This window comes from Chelonoidis abingdonii, chromosome 15 (genome assembly GCF_003597395.2).
Source record: "Chelonoidis abingdonii isolate Lonesome George chromosome 15, CheloAbing_2.0, whole genome shotgun sequence".
NCBI classification, from domain to species: Eukaryota; Metazoa; Chordata; order Testudines; family Testudinidae; genus Chelonoidis; species Chelonoidis abingdonii.
Genome location: NC_133783.1, coordinates 13,557,927 through 13,584,279, shown reverse-complemented (window position 1 = coordinate 13,584,279; position 26,353 = coordinate 13,557,927). Strand labels below are relative to the sequence as shown.

The 26,353-nt window shown below is 37.1% G+C and overlaps 1 protein-coding gene across 1 annotated transcript in view; it reads right to left on the bottom strand.

Moving 5' to 3' along the window:
- Positions 1–765: 765 nt before the first annotated feature.
- WAPL (WAPL cohesin release factor) overlaps positions 766–26,353 on the bottom strand; it is a 119,607-nt gene continuing 94,019 nt past the window's right edge. Inside the window, exons 8-19 of the mRNA XM_032776734.2 lie at positions 25,722–25,833; positions 20,365–20,592; positions 13,865–13,976; positions 12,554–12,651; positions 12,084–12,160; positions 10,743–10,918; positions 10,304–10,419; positions 9,080–9,241; positions 6,507–6,714; positions 4,820–4,908; positions 3,603–3,698; positions 766–3,205 (exon numbers count right to left, since the gene is read on the bottom strand). Of these exons, the coding sequence (XP_032632625.1) occupies positions 3,140–3,205; positions 3,603–3,698; positions 4,820–4,908; positions 6,507–6,714; positions 9,080–9,241; positions 10,304–10,419; positions 10,743–10,918; positions 12,084–12,160; positions 12,554–12,651; positions 13,865–13,976; positions 20,365–20,592; positions 25,722–25,833 (1,540 nt within the window). The 3' untranslated portion in view covers positions 766–3,139. The remainder of the gene's footprint in view (positions 3,206–3,602; positions 3,699–4,819; positions 4,909–6,506; positions 6,715–9,079; positions 9,242–10,303; positions 10,420–10,742; positions 10,919–12,083; positions 12,161–12,553; positions 12,652–13,864; positions 13,977–20,364; positions 20,593–25,721; positions 25,834–26,353) is intronic.

Below are 26,353 nucleotides of genomic sequence, written 5' to 3'. Positions count from 1 at the left end.
GAATTTCCAGAGTCACATTTATGAGTACATAATGATATGATGGCCTTTTACAGTACTGTCTATGAATGATGTATTGCTCCAGCACTTGGAACTCTATTAACAGCTCTTTACAGCACAAAGAGAAAATTCCATTATGCTGATACTAGTTAATAGAATAGAGTGGTAATGAGATAACAGCATTTGCACATTCTCTCAAGCTTTTGACTTTTACTGCACTTTTCACCTGTCTGACAGAAAAGATTTAGCTGCATCAGTTAACAGAAGAGGTGTTGGAGAAAATCCACTCTGAACAGATTAGAATATCATCATCATTCAGACTAAAACACAGCAACATTTATTTTAATTTCCCCTACTTCCCACTGAAGAGAGAAGAGGAAGTCAGTTAACATCCACAAAGATATAGTAAGGACTGCCCCATTTTCCCCATGCTTTAGTGAGTTTTTATTGTTCTGGCTACAACTCCCTCAGCTGTCCTACTCCCAATCAGCTGAAGAGTTGCTGCTGAGTAGCCTGGGGAACTCCATAACTCCTGTCAAAATGCTAAGCGTGATATCTCCAGAACACTTCAATCCCTGCTGGTTTGGGTAATGATTGGCTAGGACCTTCAACTGAATGCTGGTATCTCACATGCCAATGCAGAATGGAGCACTAACATCAGGCCTCATAATCAACTTCCTAATTTGACTGTTCATCTGATACTGCCCTTCTTCTTTTGCAATTTCTCATGGAGAAAATATGCTTTATTACATGTTAAAAGACAACATGTGTATTGAAAGTAGCAATTTTATTTGAGTTAAAATTATTTACAAAAACCCAAAGACATACTTCATGAAACTCGTACAAACTATTTTTCCTGCCGTTGGCTTTTTCTCCAAAGATCACAGCTGAGAAATATTGTATAAAATAAAAATAGGATTGGATTCAGAAAAGTACTCTACCGTTCTAATTTCCAATTGAGAGTATTTACACAAATATTTACAATGGAAAAAAGTTACTTTAAATTTTTAATTTGCAAGTTGGCCTCAAGTACCCTTTAATGCAGAGTTATTTGAGGGTTTAAACACACAAAAAATGCACTGCAGTTCACAGGGTGATTTCTCCCCCCACCCTCATAAAAAAAATCAGTGTTCATCAGTGCTTGACAGTTAGTTATCCAAAAAAAACTGTTAAACACCGAGGTAAATCGATTCCAACTCGAACAATTACCAGTGTAACACAGAATCATAGTTCCCCCTGCCTTTTTTTCGCATTAAATCTATATTTTATTATCTCTTGCCATCTGTCCACAGAAACCTAATTGTTTAATCTTTCTGAATTCTAACTACAAATGAAAAACCATTAATTTAAAATCAAGACTAAACAGGCAAAACATATCCAATAAATTCATCCTGTCAAAAATAATTTACATATTTAATTTTACTAAGTTTCCCTTTCTATACTGAGATTTTTTACCCAAAGGGAAAACAACTTCAAAATCCCTTCTAAGTTACACTGGTACACTAAATTTTTAGAAGGTGATGAGAGAAAATGCAAAAAGTCATGACCAACATAGGATTTTTGCCTCTAATCAGTTACTTCCTTACAGAATTCCCAACAATCTGCATTATCAAAAATAGGAAGACATAGAAGGCAGCCACTGTATGTAAAAAATTTTTACAGCTGGCACTGATACAAAAGCACGAGTTTGTAACTTTATACATGAAAATAACACAAGATCTAAAAGCATGTTAGATTTCCTGTTATTCCCCCTCATTATACACAGAGCTAATATTTTTATGGCTTCAAGTTTTACAAATTCAGTGGAGTAACATGATGTAATTACCTACATAGGTATTTAAAAAATGTTGATGACACAGAACTCTCTTAAGAGTCTGCAAATATTCAAGACCAGCATAATAAAAATAATTACCAATTTTGTTGGTCTGAATAATGAGTGCAAGAAAAAACACCTATATTAAAAAAAAGTCTAAATGTATTTTCTGGGATTTTTTGTTCCACTAAAGTCTCTAAACACAATGCTTTGTGAACTAGACCTCAGCCTGAACAAAATCTTAACTATATCAGCATTTTAAGGCTTTGTGTTGTATGCATTTAACTTTGCCATACTACAGAAGAATGAAATAGAAAGATTATGTCAGCTGGAAACATTAATCCCCATTGGTGTTTTAGCTTCTTTACTGAATTGCCTCTAAAACATCCAATTTCTTTGTATTGAGTATTATAAAATATATCTTAAATGCTCCCTTGTAACAAATCAAAACAGCATTTCAAAGTTTTTGCTTAGTATGAAGTGTAAACTACCCTGGGATTGAACATTATTTCACTATGTCCTTTAACAGGGCACAACTCTTTACAGTTACTGCATTTTCTGATAATATACCCTTAAACTGCTTGATGTGTTTATGTTTTTGTATGCCTTTCAGAACTATGAAGCGTTATAGTCTATCAGCTTACAGTATATGGGCCATGACAGTTTTAGAACTGAGAAGCAGTTCAACCACCTAATTTCAATCAAAACAGTATAAAAATATAAACAATCCAAACCTTGCCTCTTTGGATTCCAACAATTTTAAATATAGACAGTAGTTAAAATCACCAAAGTATTTAAAAATTTATATTTTATGATTTTGGAATAATCGCGTAACAAAAAAGCAAGAGCAAATTAAACTCAAATAGGAGCGATACTGCTGTCCAGAACTTCTTTATTAGAACATTTGTTTGATACCTCAGTAGCTAAGCTGCCTTGCACCTGGCTGGCATGAAACAGTGGCTCAACAGTAAACAGCAGTTGCACTATCAGCAGCAAGTTTTTCCCCTTTAAACTTGTCATGAACGAAGCAGGAAAAAAATAAAAGGAGGGTAAACCCTGCCAAAAATATTTAAATACTGCACTGCATCAATTCTATATTTATTTTCTTCAGAACCTTTTCCCCTCATTTTTGATAGTTGCAGATTGATGTAATAACTGTCTTTTAGAAATTGCTGAATGCATGGTTAAGAGACCAGGTAGCCTTAAAAATCTGAACACGAATGACACAGATGAATGGTCTTGGTGTATCTTCAAGGACTTCTTTCATGATTCCTTCCTTTGTCTAAGGGTAGCTCCAGCATTAGAGTGCCTGCAGCGGAAGTTAAGTATCTAGCAGTGTTCCAAGTATTCAATCACCCTAGAGATAGATTTCTGGCCTGTTGTTCCAACAGCACACTGAAAACAAGCAATAGAAAACAAAAAAAAAGCATTTATGACACATTATAAAAATCTCAAAAAGCTCTGCTCAATTTAGAACGCACATTTAGTAAGACAAAATGTACTTTAGGCTGTGGTTCTGAAATATTTTCCATTCATATTCAAAGGGGAATAAGGAAGTGGTTTCCTTTCCATTTTCTAGCAAAATAAAGGGTTGGTAAATGGACATTCTGTATTAAAAATGAAGATATTATCGCTCCCCACCCCACACGCACACGATAGAGCTAACAAGCAGAAGTCCTGGAAAGCTTTCATCAATATTAATATCACAAGTGTATGAGATAGGAAATGAAAGAGCAGTTTAAAGTACAAAAAGTAACCACATCTGGCAATCTTAAAAATATGCAATACTTACAGTAAGATTCATGAAACTGAGAAATTTTTTGAGCATTTCAGTCATTATTGAGAAGTCCCCTTCAGGTAAGTATTCCCTCACAGTTGTCACATTGATCTGAGGAAGTCAAACATCTCTTTTAAGTTACAAATTGCAATGCTCAAAAAATGTTTAACATTAGATGTCTGTATGTGTGGTGTATAGTATCTCCTCCTCGCCCCCCAATGTTTTTCTGAGCTGCTTATTGCTGTAGTTTCTACACTTGAAGTCTCTCACTATGCATAAGATTTCCACACAATCCCCACTGGGAAAGGAGCCTCAAGGATGACGTCTCACGACTAAGTCCTCTAGCCACAGAAGTTGCTACAGGTTTTTATACATAACATTTTAAGTCAAGTCAGACTGCCCAGGATTCTTGAAGGCTAAAGAGATAGACAAAAGTATCCTACTGACAGGGTGAGAACTGTCCTTTCCAGTGGAATAATATTTCTACTCCTTAAGGGCTGAGAAATACTGACCTTGCACTTGTCATTGATCCAGAACTGATAATTATATAATAAATCAGCAAGAAGCTGCAGAACAGCGCTCTTCAGACCATATCTAAACTCACTGTATATCTTGACAAGTCTGATACCTAGTTAAAAAATCACCCACTTCTTGTCTTTCTGAACACAACTAAGCATATGCAATACTAAATTTTTATTTATATTTAGAACTCTGAATTCCTAAATTTTAAATTTCAGCTCTGAAGAATGTTTCCCAATCTGATAGAGGTGATCATCTTCAAAGAATGTGGGCATGTACAAATCTGGCATTCTAAAACTCACTGGCAAAAATGAAATTCCTTGGACTATGATGGAACAATATTAAAAACTCTTAACGTTTAGCTCATATAGAAGCCACTGAAACACAGCGAGTTTACAATTATAAAACATTTTCAACAATTTCCTTCTTTTCCAGAATAAATTCAGCTATGGGCTGAGACTAAACACAAGAAAAAACAGCCTGCAATATTATCAATTATTATTGCACTAAAAATATATAGTAAGTGAAGACTGGTTTAGAATGGAGTATTTCTGAAAACCTTGTGCTGAGCTATATATGCACCAACACGACCCTCCAAACATAGTAAACTTACACAAAAACCTAACTCAACAAAATCACTTCATGATTACAAGTGGCTATTTCAGTGAACATTTACAACCAATTTAGAATGAGTCATTGACTCATTTCCTTACTGGACTCTCCTGGCAGAGACAGCCCAGAAGGAGTGCTGTGTACGAGGCCACGATGCAGTCTTCCATGTGCTTCCCAGCATGTTGAAGGGCTGCAAAAGCAAGAGAAATTTCTTACACAGTATATACAATTTATGAAGAAGTTTCTTTTGTTATTAGAAATATCTAAATTGTTCAGTGTCACTTTGAAGAATTACATTATTGTAGAACAAAAGTAAATTCCTTCCGCAGCTAAGGTATCTCAAAGGACTTTACAAAACTAAGTTATATGCAAAATGTAACATGTACTTAAACATGGCAGCCATTACATACTGAGCAATCTCACGAGGCCTGGGATACTGGAACTAATTACCAAGAGGGAATATTGGCCCAAACATCAGGATTATTCACTATGCTCTATTAAACATAATACTATCTCAAGTAAGGTGCACACACAATACAAACCACCACCACCAGTATAGAAATGAACCTGGAAGGATATACCATCCTCCCTCCAACTCATCTAAAAGTCAGTTATCCTTCATGTATTTTCTTTAATAATACTAATATAGTATCTTCTAGCTAGTGACTGAGAAGACTTTTGGGCACTCCTTGGACCAAGCACTAGAAGACAAACTATAAGTGGGGAGAAGGGAGGAAGAGGACAGAAAGGAAGTGTAGGTGGTGAGACAGGGATGACAGGCAGATAGTGGAGCTAAAAAGTGAGACAGGAGATCTGTTTGAAGGGGAAGGAATGTGCTGGAGGGGAGCAGGCAAATGAAAGGAGATGGTGCATCTGAAGATCTTCATTCTCCAGAGATGGAGCAGGTCCATGGCCACTCAGCCCCGGAGATACCAGAGCTCCTGGGAGAAATTCCTCAAGGATGGAGGGCACCAAGCCTTGAAACATTTCCACATACAAATTTTACCTGCATCTGCAAGTGAATGGGGATTGGGAGGATGAGGAGATAAAAACTGTCTGGTGTGGCACCCAGGGAAAAAAAGTGAGTAGGGATGAGGAAAGATTCTGAGGCACATACAGAAATATTGTGGGAATAGAAAGGAATCGAGGAAAAGGGAAATGTGGAGATGCAATACAGTGGAAGAGAAATAAACATAGGACCTAAGGAAGAGGGAAAGAGTTTAGCAGAAAAACTAAACCAAGTGAGAAAACCAAAAAGGAGAGAGAATAGGAGAAATAAAAAGGAAGAGAGAGACTATTAAATAAAGGGAAAAAAGACAGACCAATTTCAAGTTTAACAATAAGCTCAGGCAAGTGTCCAGATGGTCACCAGAACATTAAGCAGGAAACATTACTGTATTAAGGTGTCAATGAAACAAAGGCTTCAGGAAATAATCTAAATTGAGGTCAGGATCCAACAAAGTGAAAAGGGTATTATAGCTTCCTTCACTCCACATACTCCACAGCAACTGAAATGCTTTGTTCAAAACTTTTCAGAAGTTTCACATGTGGATAGACACCAGGATGAGGACACTTCAGCCCACAGGGTTATACATCACTGGAAAGTGGAGATTAGAATGGAAACTCTTACGCAATCTTCACTACAGAGGCAGCTATATTGCAATCATACAGCTCCCCTTCTCCCCCCCCCCCCCCACCCGTCCTTCCTCTGTGCAACCTCCTCCTCCTTCTTCTCCATCCAGCCACCCACCCCCCCGGCCTTCAGCTGACCAAAGCCAATCGATATACCTTTATTAAGGTCAAGCTCTTCATCATCCTCTTCCTTCTTATCTTTCTCTTCAGTATTATCTGCCTTTTCTGTGGAGACCCACTGAATCTCTCCACTCGTCTCTTGCCATTCTCCACTCTTATCATGCTGTGCAGTAGGAGCTTCTTTGATCAACTCATCTGTCTGGCTCTCTGCCAGCTGTGCTGCCCGTTCACGTTCAAGGAATAGCTGGTAGGAAAATTTGAGGAGACATTCAGTTATAGGACAAATCCTAAACAACACACTAATATTTTGAAATGTAATTTCCCCTTCCCATGCATACACCTTCCTATAGTTTTATTCTTCAATATTAGTCTTATTAATGGCATTGGAGGAAAGGATTAGAATTCAAAGCTATCTTGACAGATGGAGAAGTGGTCTAAATTAAACAGGATAAAATTCAATAAGGACAAATGCAAAAGTACTAACTACACTTAGGAGGGAATACTCAGTGTATTCCCTCCTAAGTGGGGGAATGGGAAATGGGAAATGACTGCCTAGCAAGGAGTACTGCAGAAAAGGATCTGGATGGGATACTGGATCAGACTAAATATGGCTCAACAATCCAGTACTGTTGCAAAAAAAACAAACATCATTCTGGGATGTCAGTAGGAGTGTTGTAAGCAAGACAGGAGAGAAAAGTAATTCTCCCACTCCAGTTAGCACTGAAAGTTTTCAAGTGAATACAAGGTTGTTACAAAGAAAAGGATAAACAGTTCTTAGCTACTGAGGACAGGATAAGAAGCAATGGGCTTAAACTGCAGCAAGAGAGATTTAAGTTTGACATTAGGAAAAACTTCTTAACTGCAAGAGTAGTTAAGCACTGGAACAAAATCACTGAAGGTTTTTAAGAACAGGTAGACAAAGACATCAAAGGTGATCTAGAGAATATTTAGCCCTGTTTCAGTGCAGGGGCCTGCACTAAATGATCTATTGAGGTCCCATCAAGTCCCACAATTCTATGATCATTATCCTCTTTTTAAAAGGATTATACAGATTCATGACAAATAAGGGTGCAACGCCCCATGGTAAAGATCAAAGGCAACCTGATTCACCGCTTTGAAGGATAAAAATACAAGTTAATATCATGATTTGAGTCAGAAATCTTTTCCTGAACAAATTCAAATTTTTCTTTGAAACACTGGAAAACCCAAACTGCCCTTTTCATTTGTAAAATGTTCAGGATATTACTTTTATAGGAATATCTGCATTTAACTTATTTTCCTGTTCTCCTCCACCCTTCCTTTTACACCCTACAAATTCATAGTCTTTTTCCTGTAATCTCTAGTTTTTGTTCCCTCCTCGCTTCTGTTTTAGTTTATTTTTATACCAATTTTTTGCCCCTCCCCTAAGTTTCTCCAGCTCTCCAAAATGATCCACTCCATGCATCAGTAGAGCAACAAAGATCAACTAACAAGTTCTGTACTGGGGCTGCTGGATAAGTGGTAAGCTCCCTCTTTGTCAATTCTGAGTCTGTTAACTTCTAGAACACCTTTTTGAGCAACCCTTTGCAAACAGGTGTATATTTAGGCATTGTTCTTTGTTAGTACTTTGATAACTGATATCTGTAGTATACCCACACGACACACTACAGGTTTCTGAATAAAACAAAATTGTGACTTCAGTTTCACAACTGGGAAAAAATATCAACCTGCAAGAAACAGCAAAAATCTGAAAGTGACCTCAAATTATCGGAACATATACACTTATCTATCACAAACTGGAGCTGAAGTTGCTAAATGGGTTTTAATTCACACTTTTAGTAATTTCAGAGGAAGTCTGTATACAGACATTTCTTTCAGATTGTCCTGTTTCAGTTTAATTACAATCACTCACTCAATCCAAAATAAGAGTATCCATACACAGACTAGCATTGAAATAATTAAAGGTGTGAACTAAAATCCATTTAGCAACTTCAACTCCAGTTTGTGCCTGATAAGCCAATACAGAGAATGAGCCTGTTTCATAACGGAATAATTCTTCATGGCTTTTTTTTTTTTTAATGATTTAGTCAATGTGATCATCAAATGGAGTAATCTGCACATCCTGATGCACTGAAATTGATATTCTGAAGCTGCTGTGATGCATGCTACATATCGATAAACAACATGTTGTGTCCAAGTTAATTTCTTAAAATTCAATAAAGATGTAATCTTGAAAATCCATTCATGGAAGGAGGTATGCAAGACAAATGTAGCTCAGGATATTGTTGTAGAACTACAGCAGGTTTAAACAAAACTAGAAATAAATTGGATGCAAAAAATGCTTTAGTGTCAATGAAAGCAGCCTTTTGGTATCAGAAATAATGGTACTATTGTCATTTATATGGAAAACAGCTTCTGCGCTGGGCACCGAAAAACGAGAAAGTATGGTAACTGGATCACTAAGTGAAACCTATGCGGGAAAAACCACAATAAGTTCTGCATTTTGTAAGGTTCACAGGAATTTAAAAACCTTTGACATGACACTGCCGCTTGCTAACACACATTTCTGCCATAAGCAAGCAACTTCAATATTACACGAGAACTAGTTTGTGACTAAAGTTGCTACTTACCTGTACTAAAGCCTGAACAGCATCAATCTGACCAGTTATCTTTATGCTATCATCCCCTTCTCCTGAACAGAATGAATCAAAAGAACATGATGTCTCCATATTGACAAGACAGTGTCTATTCCGAGCACTATACTCTACCAGATTGATCAGCAGACCCAAGCCCTGGAAGAATCAAAGTCAAAGAAGATTATACACAATGAAGAAAAAAAGGATCCAAATAAAAGAATCTTATTGATCAGTGCATCTGATAAATACTATTTTTATACTTTGTGTGTGTGGTGCTCACCAAGGTATGGGCACTCCTTTATCAAATGGTCTGATGTACAGAATATGGCCAAATTAAAAAAAATTAGAATCAGAAGTTAAGTTCCAACATCCATATTTAGGCACCTGAATAAGTGACCAGATTTTCAAGAATGCTGAGTACAAAGCATCTCTGAGCACTTTTGAAGCTCTGGCCCCTTATTTATAATAGAGATTTAGGAGCCTAACTTTTGGCTTGCTTTTTTGAAAAACTTGGCCAATGCATTTTATCTTTTGCAATTTACGCCATGCAGATTTACTTCTGTACTGTCAAAAGAGAAACAATGTAGATTCAAACAAAACCGGTCCCAAACTGATTACATATACTGTACTTCTAAACTTGAATGGACACTGAAATGAGACAGCTATTTTCTTCTAAGGTGAGTCTAAGATGATGTCTCTTGTTCACTCAATTAACAGTGGACTTTTACCACATTAAATACATATGAATTATTTCTTCAAAAATTTTGTACTGCAGGGCTCCCAATTCATTCTAAATTCTCACTTTGTACTGTCAAACATCTGTTTGTAAAAAAAAAAGTTTCTAGGCATTCTATGTGCACACAGAGTTTGACCTAATTTTTAAAAGCTGTTACATGTAGTCACAATGAGCACCTTAAAAATCCTTTTACAGTGCCACGTTTATTCCTTCAAATGCAGTGTTGGTTACTCCTGACATTTTTATTTTTGTTTAGGCACCAAATCCTTAAGTCATTTTCTTAGACCATACACAGGTAATGCTTCCATTGACTTCAATGTGACATTTTCTTGAGAAAAAGCTCAGTAAAAACTTTAGAATATGGCTGTCATCATGAAAAACGGAAGTAGTTCAATACACATAAGACTAGGGCAAACTCATTCTTTAGATTAATGAAACAAAGGGCCTTTTTACTACTCTTAGTTTAAAGAATACTATCTCACCAACACCCGAATATCAAATCTCTGTTCTTGAGGTAGGAACTTTGGAACCTGAAGCACACAATTCATAGCTGTGCCTATCAGACCATCTTGTTCACCCGTCTTTGTGCTGCCCCACTCTGTTAAAAAAAAAAAAAAAAAAAAAGAATGTGGGGTCAAGTTTCTAAATTTGTAAACAATTTTTTTTAATATCATGCAACATTTGTTTTACTAATCTTTTCTAAAAACCAATTAGCATCCTTTGTCCAAGACACTTCTCTTATTAACAATCTATTTCCCAGTCCTTACCTAATTTCTAGTGACAATTACTGGTCACTGTACTGCTAAGATCCAACATACATGAGTAAATACTATAGAACTTAGGAGGTTAAACATGGTTGGTAGGAATGGCCTACCTTATACTGTTTGATATACAAAGGCAAGCTCTGGAAAGATCCCTTACCATTATCATTTGTTAAGTTAAGTAAGACACCAATGATGGCCCTCATGCAATCTTCCACTGCTTTACCCACATGGTTAGTTACATTCTGGTGAGGCAAAGGCTTGCTGTATGGTAAACAGATGCTGTCTTCAGCACGGTTATATCGCTGGATCAATTCCTCACAATGCTGCAATGCTCTAAAGATGGAAAAAGCAGAGAACACATAATTAAGTAACTAACAGTACTAGCGCATTTTATCTTTCATTATATGTGCATGATGAAGAAAATGATATAAATGTGAGGTCTATGCAAAATGTGTTCTATATTATTTAAATGTACTCTAAAGTTAATTTTTTATTCTGTACTTGCCAGAGTTAATTACCTCCATTTCACAGTAATGAAATAAATGCCAACTGACTTTCCACCAAGATACAATGCACTTCATCACAACCCTAGACTATGAGCTTGATTCTTTACTTTAGACCAAGTTTATGTGGCATAACATAAAATGTAATGAATTTCAGCAGAGTTACAGATAAAATTGGGAAAATGCAGTTGAGAACCAGGATTTAAACCACAAACACACAAAAGTCTAAATATAACACTACATAGCAGATTTTTTTTTTTTAAAGTACTCACTCAAGATATCTGATTTACCTGCCAACCATGCTTGAGATACTAATACCAAAGTATGCTTCCATTGGCTAGTTAGGGTCAGATTCTCAGCCCAGTTTTATCTCCTTTGCACCCTCCGAGTGGCATGAAAGGGATACAATCTAGTAGCAACTGGCCAGATGAGAATTCCTCCAAATTCCACAGATGGCAAAGTGTAGAGAAAAACAGAATTCCACTATGCCAATTCTAAGCTGGTATGTGGTCCCCTTTGGAACACAGCCAGCTTCTCTCACTTGTATCAGAACCCAGGCAGCTTGCAAATCAGGTAACCAGCATGAGCTTCCTAATGGTCCATACCTCATATTCCCAGAAAAAGTTTTGGCACAGAAAGGAATTTGGCACATATTTACTGTTTTTCTTATGAAGAGAAATAGTAGCAACTTAAGAGTTTTATTCTAAACTATTTTAACATTACTGATTTTCTTTTAGCTATGTTTACACTGGCCTCTCTCTCTCCCCCACCCTCCTTCAATTTACCACCATTGCGAGCACTAGTGTAGAGCAAGAGCTCCAGGCAAGTGATAGTATTTTGTCTATATTCACTTAGCTACTACCATTTCAGTTCCACAGGTTGTAGCAATATTCGGAAATTCTAGGGGAATAAGTATACACTGTAGCCATGGCCTATTTTTATTTTTGTCATATCATGTACAAGAAAGCCTGATATATCATTTTATGATAACTTACTTAGCTGATGAGACTATGAGCTGAGAGTCTTTATATGCTATCAAGTAGCTTTGATTCTCTGGGTTATGCACAGTTACCTAAAAAGGAAAAAAAACAGTATTAGGATTAACCTTTTGTTGGAAGAGGGAAGGATCAGTGAACACACAATATTCTTCTTCTTTATTCACTACTATATTTCCTCGTCAAACAGAAGGCAAGACTGAAATTGCCACTTGAAAACCTCATTCTCCACGTGCATTTTTACCTTTTTTGTGACAATATTTTCCTATGATTTTATCTTGTACCTGGCCCTACGGAACACCACAGAATGCCCATCTCGGTAAGGTCGTACAGAACCCCACCATTTCATTTTGCAGACCAAGTCTCACACAAATCCAACTCTAGTATCATAAAGAGAGGAACTCTGTGAAATAATGCAGCAGAAAAAATCAATTATCCCATCAGGAAGATGCATATCTGCTCATACTTACACTTTCTAAGACCCGTAAACATCTTTCTGCTCCCCATAATGAAGCAACCAATTTCTCTTCACTTTCATCACTGCTTAGGTGATCCACACATTCTTTGACTAAATAATAAAGAGAGCAGCATTAAAGAGGTCTTTCTGAAATCTGTGCTTGTAAAAGTACAAACAGCAATGCATAGTAACAGCAATTCTCCCAATACCTCACCAACCCTATTTGTCACATTTTTACAAAGTTGCTTTATTAACAGGAGTGCGATGATCATGAAATAAATTAGTATTTTAAAAATACTATTTTTCAAACGTTCTATTTATCACAGTAAATTTTTTTTTAAAGAAACTCCTTTTTAAAGACATTATTTTTTAAAAAATATTTTTAGTATGGTCTCCACATTTTATATGCCAAAGTAACACAAAATATCAGCTGCCAAACCATAATGATGTGAATACTACTATTTAAAAGATGGAAAACACTTAAATAGGTTTGTCAAGAGGAGAAAAACAACAAGTTCATTTGACCAAAAAGAGATTCTGCATCAAACTCCTATGGCACAGAACTGCAGATTACTCAGCACATTTTATAGCATTGAAGAAGCAGATATATCTAACACTGTACAATACAAACCTTTTGAAGTGAAAACAAAGACAGACATAAGGAATTAGCAAGCTTGCATCTCAAAAGTCTCAGCACCAGGTCATTGCTTTTTTACTTTATTTTACCCAATTTCAAGAGCTAGCCTTCTCCAACTCACTGGACTTTGTTTCAGCAGAGGCCTTCCTTCCCATATTTTCACCGCACTTTGAGCAAAGCGCACCTACAAATATCTTAAAGGAGCTCAAACTCATGTCTTTTTGAAGAGCTAGCTTTCTCTGGACTGTCTTGGAAAGAAAATGTGTCCAGAATAGGAGACAGTATTCTAGAAGGGGATATCGCTGGTGCTTTGTGAAGTAACAGAATTCCAATACCCAGATAGTATATATATAAGACAACTCCTCAAAACCCAAACTCCTAAGTTGCCCAACTGGTATCCTATTATCCAGCTGAAACAACACCACAGACCCATTATCTATTTAGAATTCAATCTATTTTCAACACAACTTCCTACACTTTAATAGGGCATTTATTTTTCCCAACAACCTGATGTGGAATTTTAAATATTTTTTGATAGTTTAAGTAGAAGATACACATTTTTTCTTTCCTCTTAGGATAACAGAAACTAAGAAAAGCTGACAAATTAAGGGGAACTCTTCCTGTCAAATCTATGTCTAATTCATTTATACTTTTCAGTGCATCAGAAACTAAACATATTCAAGATACCTTTATCTACAATATGATCAAGACCACCTAGAAGTCGCAGCTCTTCTTTAAACCAGTCCCCTGCTCGTTTTGAGGTGAGAGACAGTAGCGTCTCCATTGCCAAATGCCCAGTCTGAAAAAGTTAGAATCTAGAATTAGTAAAGTAATTCCATTACCAACAGCTATTGACAACTGCATCTTAGCGTATAAAAATACCTTATATTTAAAAAAATAACCGTAGGGTCTTTAAAATATGCAATAATTCTGAACCCATGAATTAACAAGAAATTGTACTACTGTTTAGCTACAGAAATCACTTCATGAGCGAGCAACAGTTTGACAACCCTTACAGATGCTTCCCCTGTCCCGTAAGGCATCCACGCCACAAGTCTATTGGAAGCAATCGACTAGAGATGTGCAGAGTGAATCTTGTAGTTCAAAGTCTATATTTCTATGTTTTGGGGAACTTAAGAGACATGGCTACTACCAAAATAAACTCATTTTAGTGTTTAACTCAAACTTAAACTCCATAAGCTCACTGGAAGTTTATTGTCCCATTACCTAACTGAACAAAAGTTCTCTGTGTAGAACAGCCACCAGAGGGAGCAAGCCAAACTGGCAAGTGTTTAAAAGAAGCTTGACTGAATACTGACAAGGGAAGAGCAAAAATACTTTTGCACTTTCATTTCTATATTTCTCAATTTTGCCAGTATTTTAAAAGAGTCAAACTGTCTCCTTTCATTTGCACTTCCTGTTATCAAACACCAAACCAGCCAGGCAGCAGAAAATAAGGAAAGCCAAAAAAAACACTTCTTCTCTGTCTTCCAGATACGTTAGCTTTCTCCTCTTGCTGAAAATGTTTTGACTTTACACTATTAAACTACTATATATTTGTAAATTAGCAGGACAACAACATCTCACTGAGGAAAAACCTTCCAGTATTTACAATATTTTCTATACTTAGAATAAAGAATAATTAGGACATGCCAGAAATACTGCGAACATTGAAAAGTTTGAAGGTTATCATTATACCTCAATTCCTACCATAAAAAGTTTAGATTAAAAAAAGTATGTTTACCCAATAATTACTCCCTGCCATGTTCTTACCAAAACATGTGCATCCGTGAGCTGAACCATTTTAGATTTTATTTTGATGATTGCCTTAGTAAGGCTAATGCCAATGCAGCAACCATGGACAGCAACAAAAGATATGTAACCTATCTTGCACAGATAATTTAAAGCTACAGAAAACTGGACAACAAAATACTGATATTTACATCATACACTAAGGATCCGGGTAAATCAAACTCTAGGCCATAAACAAATCTAGTAATTTCATGTGCACTACATAAATATAACAAATAAAAGAAGAGATAAAAGAGGAAAGGTTTTCAGTAGAGATAACTGAAGACCACCCCATTTCTAGGCTTCATGCCCGACCCACAACTTGGAAGCACTGTTTACGCAGTTATGGAACTGATGGATGGATACAGCTATGGATCCTTCGATGGAAGGATATGGGGCCACACAGGGTATTGTTGTGCACAACATTTTGGAGCACTAGAGTGAGCCCGTCTAGCCCAATCCAGCTGGGAGACTTTGGCTCCCACACACTCCAAAACACTGTAGACATACCCTATGTGGCCTCAGACACTTCCACTGAAGGCCAGCATTCTTAAAGTGTTGCTCTTAAAGGAAGAGGGGAAGGTAGAAGATTAGAGTAAATATGCAGAATCATCCCTCCCAAAAAACTGGTTACAGGCAAATAAATGTCTTTTCATCTTTGATGTAGCTTCCATATACTCTCAGTGGTGAGAGTTTAGTTAGCAATACAATATTCTGGGAGATGAATTAATGAGTTCTATTTAAACGAAGAACATAGAACTGCCCTTCCAAAGCAACCGAAGTCCACAAACAAATGGAAGGAGTAATGTTGTGTAAAATTCTGAACAGAACTTCAAATAGCAGTCCAGCAGATTGCTATGATGGAAGTGTTCCAGAGACATGCTATCAAAGGTTTCCTTCCTCCTAGAAGAATGAGTTCTAAACTGAAGTACTAACACCCGAAACAAGGCATCACATATTCAGTGCAAAATCTAATCCATTTGGATAGCTCTTGAGTGGAAATGACACTCCCCTTACTCTGATCCAGAAGGCTATGCATTTAGGTAACTTCCTAAATATCTGAGTCTGTGAAATGAATACTCAAAGACCACTTATACCTACAATGAGGATTTGGGAAGGCAAAACCAGGAGATTAATAGTCTCGTCAGAATTTGCATTATGTTTGGTAAAAATTGTGTCAACCAAGTCAGTCTTCTTGGTGCCAGAACAGATATGGAATAGGACTCTGAGAATGCCACCAATTTGCAGGTGGACATTTTAAGACTGGATGTTGCCTAGAAATGCAGTTTATTTGGCATCAATATCTTAAGGTTGTTTGTTTAGCTGTGAACTACACAGCCAAGTTGAAACTTATAAAATTGACTCCTATTCAGCCTCAGGACATCTGAAGACCAGAAAATTCTTAGGTCCATAACCATGTGCTATAAAAGCCTATGAAATTGTAATCAACCTAAAACTGAAATGCCAGCCATATTGCATTATGTCATCATAAACCCCTTAGCTGTAGCTAGCAGTCATATGGTCAGATTATTTTCCCTAAAACAATTCAACTCCTCTCACCAATATAGAATACTGTCTTCTAATGCCAATTTCACAATTTGTTCCACAACTGAAAGTTTGGAAGAATGACAAAATTACCACAGTAACATACAAATCGAAAAGCCACCTCAAGCAAGGCATGTTTTCTTTTAACCTGGTGTAAAATGGAACCATGTAACGTAACTTGGAGATTACTGCTAACAGATGAAGACATTATGTCTAGATTTTTGACAAAAACAGATTTTAAAGTAGTATAAGATTGATAAAAATCATGGTAAAATTCAAAGACAAAAAACCTAAAAAGCATTAAACAATGTAACTGAGAAAACAGTAAAGCTTATAGTAACATTTGTTACAGTGAAATACAGGTTATATTAGTCATACCATCTAGTGGTAACATACTACAGTATCAGTTGTTCCAGATCAGATTAGTGGTCCAGCCAGTCCAAGGTCCTACTCAGTGTGTTCACATTTCTTTTAAACATAAAATTTTGATAGGCTTATAACCTATTCATTGTTATTTGTGCTAGGATGAAACTAACAAGAGAAGTTTCATCCCAGCAGCTTTAAACTAGGGCTGTCAAGCCATTAAAAAAAAAAATCACGATTAATCGCACTGTTAAACAACAGAATACCATTTATTTAAATATTTTTGGGATGTCTTCTACATTTTCAAATATATTGATTTCAATTACAACACAGAATATTAACAGTACAGTGCTCAGTTTATATTTTATTACAAATATTTGTACTGTAAGAAACAAAAGAAATAGTATTTGTCAATTCCTCCATTGCAAATACTATTGTGCAATCTCTATCATGAAAAGTTGAACTTACAAATGTAGAATTATGTTAAAAAACCTGTTTTCAAAAATAAAACAATGTAAAACTTCAGAGCCTACAACTCCACTCAGTCCTACTTCTTGTTCAGCCAATCGTTCAGACAAACAATTTGTTTACATTTGCAGGAGATAATGCTGCCCACTTCCTGTTCACAATGTCACATGCAAGTGAGAACAGGCATTCCCATGGCACTGTTATAGCAAGCGTCACAAGATATTTATGTGCCAGATGACCTAAGGATTCATATGTCCCTTCATGCGTTAACCACCATTCCAGAAGACATGAGTCCATTTTGAGGACAAGTTCTGCTCGATAACAATCCAAAGATGGGCGGATGGACGCATGTTCATTTCCGTCATCTGAGTCAGATGCCACCAGCAGAAGGTTGATTTTCTTTTTCGGAGTGTTCCTCTTTTAAGACTTCTGAAAGCATGCTTCACACGTATTCCCTCTCAGATTTTGGAACGCACTTCAGATTCTTAAACCTTGGGCTGAGTGCCACAGCTATCTTTAGAAATCTCACACTGGTACCTTCTTTGAGTTTTGTCAGATCTGCAGTGAAAGTGTTCTCAAAAACATATGCTGGGTCATCATCCAAGACTGCTATAACATGAAATATATGGCAAAATGTGGGTAAAACAGATCAGGAGACATACAATTCGCCCCCCAAGGAGTTCAGTCCCAAATTTAATTAATGCACTATTTTTTAAATGAGTGTCATCCACATGGAAGCATATCCTCTGGAATGATGGCTGAAGCATGAAGGAACATACGAATGTTTAGCATATCTGGTATGTAAACACCTTGTAATGATGGCTACTGAAGTGCCATGCCAACGCCTGGTTTCACTTTCAGGTGACATTGTAAATAATAAGCAGGCAGCATTATGTCCCGTAACGGTAAACAAACTTAGTTGTCTTAATGACTGGCTTAACAAGAAGTAGGACTGAGTGGACTTTTGGGCTCTAAAGTTTACATTGTTTTGTTTTAGAGAGCAGTTATACATAAAAAAAATTTACATTTGTAAGTTGCACTTTCACCATACAGCTCTTGTATGAGTTGAACTGAAAAATACTTGTTTTTTTGTTTGTCATTTTTACAGGGTAGATATTTAATCAAAAGTAATATAAAGTGAGCACTGTACACTTTGATTTCAGTTATAACACAGAATGCAATATATTTGAAAAAGTGGAAAGACATCCAAAAATATTTAATACATTTCACTCAGTATTCTATTGCTTGACAAGGCAAATAAAACGGATTAAACGTAATTAATATTTTTAACCATGATTAATTTTTTTTGAGTTAATCATATGAGTTAACTGTGATTAATCGACCACGCTACTTAAAGCTTAAAAAAAAAACCAAAAAACAGTTTGTTAGGCTTTTAGAAGATCTTACAACTGAAGTAAGGTGCTATTTGTATGTACACAATTTTATAAATAAATATACAGGTTTCAAAGTAGCAGTCGTGTTAGTCTGTATCCGTAAAAAGAACAGGAGTCCTTGTGGCACCTTAGAGACTAACAAATTTATTTGAGCATAAGCTTTCATGGGTTACAGCCCACTTCATCGGCTGCATAGAATGGAACACCTGAGTGAGTGTGTACACACACACGCCCACACACACACACACACGCCATACCAGCTCTAAGAGACTAATTAATTAAGATGACCTGTTATCAGCAGGAAAAAAACTTTTGTAGTGATAATCAAGATGGGCCAATTACAGACAGTTGACAAGAGGTGTAAGAGTAGTCATCATATGGAAAAAGATTCAAGTAGTGTAATGACTCAGCCATTCCCAGTCTCTACTCAAGCCAGAGTTAATGGTATCTAATTTGCAAATCAATTCAAGCTCAGTAGCTTCTCACTGGAGTCTGTTTTTGAAGTCTTTCTGTTGCAAAATTGCCACCTTCAGGTCTGTTACTGAGTGGCCAGAGAGGTTGAAGTGTTCTCCTACTGGTTTTTGAGTGTTATGATTCCTGATGTCAGATTTGTGTTCATTTATTCTTTTGCGTAGAGACTGTTTATACTGTGGCTACCAACGTCGATGTATAGGTTGTTCATGTATTTTTACATCAGATCAAGATGGTATATATACACCTCATTTCAGAGTGTTAGAAATGTGTATTAGAAGTACAACAGGGTTGGTTAAAGTTAAGTCAAACAATCCATTGACAAAACTGCCAATTGAACAGTACGCAAACAACAGAAGAATTTTCCCCTCCTCTTTTTTCAAGTATCTTTTTGGGCTTTCTACCACCACTGTACAAAAAAGGAAAGCACCTGAATAATCTTGTACTGGCCACTCTTGGAGGCAAGATTTTGGAATAATTGGACTGCTGGTCTGATCTGGCATGACAGTTCTTATGTACGAACTTTAAAAGAGCAAGAAAAGCAAGGATATTTAGAAGAGTCAAAATCTTTACCTCATCACATTACGCTTGGGTACTGCACAACTATCCAACTACTTGTTGATGCAACACCTGAGAATAATTTCAGCTTTAACTGAATTTTACCCTGTCTACAGACCAACCATTACTGTTATTTTTACCTAATTTTGATGCATGACTATTAAATCGTATACAGTATATCAAAACTTGGACAAAAACAGTCTGGAACCAAATACTGCTATCAAAACTTTATAAGCTCATGTTTATTTCTTAAATAATTACAAACCTGTTACTAGCTACAATGGACTATAATTTGGTGAACTGCAGACAACTGCAGAACTATTGTAGCTTATTGTATAGAATTAGAGTAGCCTTGTTTAGAAGAGAATTGGGAAATTTAAAGATGAAAAAGTATGTACTGTACATAAGATATTCTACAAAGAAAATAGACGAAATTTCAGACTACTCTTGGCCCTCTAATAGAGCATCACAAGGCACAAAGTAAACAGTTATAACTAGAATTGAAAGATAGCTGCTGCTAATAAATTTCATTTTACCAAGCATTTCACTTTAGATTAGTTTTAAAACAGACCCTTGAAACACAACCATGAGACCCACCGTGATGTTTTCAAGATCAAGATGTTTGTTGTGGACAGTTTCACAGAGCCTCCGTATTTTTTCCTTAATTTTGTTCATGTCTTTTTCATTTAGCAGCTTGGCAGAAGAAGCATCTTGCTCTAGCTCCAAAAGCCGAATCATCAGATCTAGACTAGCTCTGTCTAGATCCATGTTCAAACGATCTCTACTCAGGATGTACATAAGAGCTGCTGTACAAAGTGACAAATTCTTGAAAACAAAAAGACAAATATAAAATTGTAGCGGCACTTACGCTACATGAAGAATGTACAACACATGAAGATTTTTTAAATAGACAAAGCTGGTGATTTGGGAGAGAAATTTGTCAGACTTTGCCTATGCCACCACTGAAGCTAGTAACTATGTGTCTGAACACTGTTCTTTCTAGCAAGATACTAACAGTTTTCCTGGCCAATGTAGGCAAAGCACAAATCACTTAATTCATTTTACAAAATCCTGCTAGAGAAGCAAAGCATTTGAAATTACCCCAAAGCAGTCAATGTCACAGACAGAAAAGCAGGGGATAGCAGGTGGAAACTTCATGAGGCAGTGGCAACACAGAAGGGAATTATGGGAGGGCCAGGAGAGAAGGGGAGGCAGCAGGGGTGCTGGCAATATTGTTTGGCAGGGAGTGAAATTTTGGTTAACTAGGAGGAAGATGAGAGAGAGAGGAGATAGAAATGAAGGTGGAAGAGGCTGCAGGGATGAGGGCAGGGTCATACGAAAACCAAGCAAGTGAGTAGGGAATCACTGTTTGAACTTGGTTAGGGATTCCTAGCACAGAGCTTCAAATTCTTAGTGAAGTCTGCCGTGGAGATTCCCCAAACCCAGGAAAATGGTACCCATTGAGGTAAGGCTTGCCCAGTCTTGCCCCCAAGAAGCTTGGCAAGAACCCATCTTCCACTAAGTGAGCACAGAGCCGAGGTCTTTTCTCTAATGTTTTCATCCTCTGGAGAACTGGGGGGTGAACAGTGGCCCCTCCTTGATAAAAAGAGAGGGACACCACCCCATCCTTCCTCAAGAATGCAACAGTAAATCCTCAAGGGGATTCAAAAAAGCAGAGGGAGGTCACAGGACTCAGATGCACAAAGATATTTAGTCTCCTAACTTCCGCTGAAATCAATGGAAGTTGGAAGCCTAAATATTGTTATGGATCTGGGCCAGGGTGCCAGAGGTAGGTGCGTAGGCAGAGAGTAAATATGAAAAGGGTCAGTCTATTGGTTACCAACCCCACCTGCTCCTCATCATGAAAGGTCAGCATTTTTCTTGAGTTTGTAATTAGTTGTCCACCATTCCAGTGGACCTCCAAACAGTAAGCAGAACTTTCATGAAGCTGAGAGCTCTGCCGGGCAGACACCTTCCAGAAACCCTCAAAGCAGGTGCTGACCCTGTTGACATCTGAAGGGAAAGGAACTGATCAACAGTCAGCTTGCTGGTCAGATGGAACAGAAATAGAGAGGAATAGGCACCTGCTAAAATTAAAAGCTTGGCTGTTCGTATGCAGACCTCAAAAGATCATTAGGGTGACTGCCTTTACACCACAACCTAAAGGCAACTGCTCTATAGACACGCTAAGATCTCTGTGAGGACAGTCACCCCTAACTTCAAAAGCCTTCTTGCTAACCCCCCAGGCCTTTTCTGCCCATCCACTCCAGTGCACTCCTGCTACTATTCACCTTGTTCTGCATTCATACTGCACCAGTTCCCTCCCTCCATTCTCCAACGCCTATTTCCTGTCATTTCCATAGAGCCCGCAAGTCCAGTTTTAAATATTTAAACTGGACCACAACAAGGGACACAGCCTGGAGGGTGGGAGAGGGATAAGGGAGGGAGATGGCATAGACTGTGTTGGAGTGGTTATGTTGGGGGGCGTCAATGAGTCGCCAAGAAATAGAGTTTGAGGGAGGGGGATAAAGACTGTAGTGGCAATGGAAGAGCTCCAGGTTTCTGTGCATGTGCACACAGAAAACCTATTTAAGCCAATGAATCTGCTAAGGGAGCTGATAAGCCTTCCAAAGGCTTCAGTGAAGTAGGCAAGCGGAGAAGCTGGGAGTTATGTGGGGAAGCAGTGAGGTAGGTAAGATGGCATGGGCCAGGTGGGAAATAAGCAGAAAGATAACCTGGGTGCCAGGGAGCCCTAGGATAGCAGGACCCTCCTTAAGACACTATGAGCAAGTAAAGGAGGATTATTTTATACCTCAGAAAGATTATAAATCCCTAGCTCATTTAAGCAGTTTGGTCATTGCATGTGTACACATCTTTATACGGTGGTCTGGCTGACAGGGATTTGGTTCATACTGAATATTTGCTTAAAAGGTTTAGCTCAACACCAAAAAAATATAGTGTGCGCGTGAATGCAAATCTACACGTGTCAGTTTAGGAGTTCTGAACACAAGCCTGTGATGAGAAGAGATGCTGAGGAATAGGGAGAGCGGGTCAGTGATGCAAGATTTTATAAAATCCTAATTTTAGATTCATCACAATATAAAGATTTGAATATCAGGGCTATGAAGTTTTCCCAGAAAATATTCTTTAGACAATCTATTTTAACAAATGTAGATTTTCAGAGAAATGGTTCCTCCAAACAAACATTGTAGAGGGGAGGGGGGAAAAAAGAAGAGATGGGTAAAGAAAATAGGGATTATGACAGAAGTCTGAAGGCAACCTTGACTATGGAATTGCAATTTATGCCTCTAATAGAGTTTGGGGGGAGGGGGGGGGGGAAATCTTCAACTCTTGTTACATACACAGCAAAAACTGCAGGCCAATTACTCCCACTCAGAAGAATTTTGATCTTTGTCTCCTCGTTCTCATTCTATTTATATTCCAGCTTGTGGGAGCAGATGGTAATTTTCAAAAGTTCAGCATTATATTTCAATTTATTCTATATTTCTTAATTATTCACATGTTCAAGACACTAGAAACATGTTTGTGTGTGTAACAACTGAAAATTTTCATGAAAACATTTTAAAAAAATTAATAATCTACTACTCTGAAGCATTCACAGCATATTCGGAAAAAAAGATAGTTAATCAAGAAACTGCAGTTTAAATACCAGTTTACCAATTAGGTGGAACAAGTATTTTTCAAAGATGACAATTTGTATTTGGGAATAACTCTGAGGTAACTGGTAATTTTATTGTGCCTACCGGGCATAAAATAATTTATTCATTGCAACTGCTATTTCATACCCTCATAAGATAAACTAACAATCTTAGTCTCTCAAATCTATTATAGAGTATAGTTGCAGTGGAAGTAATAATTGATCATCAACATTTATTTCCAATTATGTTGTCATTTGGGGGATTTGGGGCAAAGCCTTTTCTCTTTCTCAAACTATAAATAGTTACAAATTTAGTGTACACATACACACACACACACACACCCCCCACTTTCCTTTTTCAAAATCTTTCTAAATCCAAGTGAAGCTAGCACTACCCATGTCATGAAATGGACACAATGCCATATAGTAGGAGTAAGTCCATTTTCCTATTTTGAAGTAACTGTTTCCCCATTTCCTTTTGGATGGGCTTGAATTCTGCGTTGCTCTTGCTCAGACTTGGGGGCAAAATCTATTTCTAATCATTTGAACAAAATTAAATATGTTAGTGAAACACAGATGTTCAATGCAACAGCAGTGAGGAAGTATGCAGCAGGATTAAAGTATAAATATGTATGTTCAGTTACAGAATATCACACAATTATTGACAAAAACATAAAATTAGCTGTTTAGAATGTCTTAGTTCCTATGTCTAAAATACATTTAAAAGACACGGGGGGAGGGATAGCTCAGTGGTTTGAGAATTGGCCTGCTAAACCCACAGTTGTGAATTCAGTCCTTGAGCGGGTCACTTAGGGATCTGGGGCAAAAATCTGTCTGGGGATTGGTCCTGCTTTGAGCAGGGGATTGGACTAGATGACCTCCTGAGGTCCCTTCCAACCCTGATATTCTATGATTCTGTGACATTATATGAAAATCTAACTTTTCAACATACTGAAAGTGGATGTTGGTCAAATATATTTCTGGAAAAAAGTAACAATTTAAATGTTGTGGTTTTTTGCTGCAATCATATATTACAAGTACTTTTTTGAAACTAGTGTTTTAGTTCATCTGAAAATAAAGAAGTGATGGCAATGGTTAAAGACAACATAGTACATGATGTTATTGCACATGCCTACCGTGCATTGCCAAAGCAATGAGCTCCAAGTTACTCTCTCAACAACTTTCCTGTCACACAGAAATGGCCTGTGTTTGGTTACCCTCAGTTTCATGACTACAAAGGAATGAGATCTTATTTAACTTTAAAATGTACTTATTAGCATTTCCATGCCTCTCATGACCACTATTTGATTACTTGCCGGAAGGCAGCAAATTCAACATTATTCTCCCATGTATTTTGTCAAATAAACATACAAGAGAGGTCAAAGAAACAGCTGGTTGGACTTCAAGATTTATTAACTACACAAAGGATCAAATGGATGTTTCCAAAATCAGCTTCTGTAACAATCCCTCCTCATGGCATTCTCCACAAACGTCTTGGGGAAAAAAATAACAGCAGCTACAAGTCTTAGAAATGGTTTCCACTGAAGTTGAACCCAACTTGTGACATTTGGGGGAACAGGAAAACTTGTATAGCTTCAGTTTCATCTCACTGGTTAGGGTAGCTGACTTCTTTCAAGAAGATCTTCCATTAGTAGTTAATGCTGTGCCACTCTATAACTTACAGCACTGCTTAAGAACACTAGCATAGCATGCACACACTGTAGACAACTACAAAGGAAAAAAGGGGGAGTATCTACATTCAAGCTATTTTTACACTGATGAGTTTAAGTTTGGAGATAAATATCCGGATTATTCTTTATTGTTACTACAATGAAATTGGAAAGAAAAATAGAATATTAGTGTTAACTTTTCTAAGTACTACTTTTAAACTAAATGTAATGAATAAACTTAAAATGGATAAAGATTTGAAATCATAAACCTAAACTCAGCACCAAAGTTTTTAAGGCTATGAATTTTAAATAAGCTTTATCAAGCCTCAAAAAAGTGTGTGGAGAAGGATGGGGGTGGGCGCAGAGAGAAATCAAGAGTTTTTGTCATCTTTGATTGCACGCAAGAGAACACATGCACTCTTGAATTTTCCATGTTATATTTCCATATAGCCTTCTAAAGTCGGGCCAATAATTCCAGAAAAATGCTAAACAAATGCAATCAATCTATACTAAAAACCTAATAAATAAATTTCTATATTTCTACCATCTCCATTCATTTATGTACATCAATCCCAATTTGCGTTGAAACTAACCAATTACATAGGATACATGAAATTTTTGAATACCTGGTGGTGTTGGGAGTCATCCAGTGTTTTGAAGACCATGGCTACCATTCCATGTGCTCTCAGGTGCATTCGGAAACTGGGCATGGCGCACTTTGTGGCCAAGCTAATAACACTGGAAAAAACAGACAGGCATTAACATGTCTGAAAGTGACTACATTTATTTAAAAAAAGGCTAGTTAAGTAAAAAAGTCTAACTAACATTAACGTGTGTAAATCTGAAAATCCAACTATTTGTGGGCTGATTAAAAAGAATATATATATTCTTGTAACGTTTATCGCCAATCTCTAATGGTGAAGATATGTAGCATTTTATTTTAGAATTGCTTACTCATACTGGGCTACATCTGGTTTCTTTTAATGTTAGCTACAATAGGGTTGCAAATGGGTAACATCAAGTATTTTAGGAACAACTTTTAGTAGAAAGAAAAACCTTCACTAGTAAGACACACCAGCTTGGTGAAGAGGATCAAGAAAAGTGTATTGTGAACTGACACCCTGGTTAAAGTTAAGAACTGTTTCTATTATATGCCTAACTATTTGTAATCCCTCCTCCCCATGCAATACTGTGAAATAACAATTTATCTTAAAGTTTCACATAGCTAATCTGAGGCCAGAAGGAGGACTGATTGGAT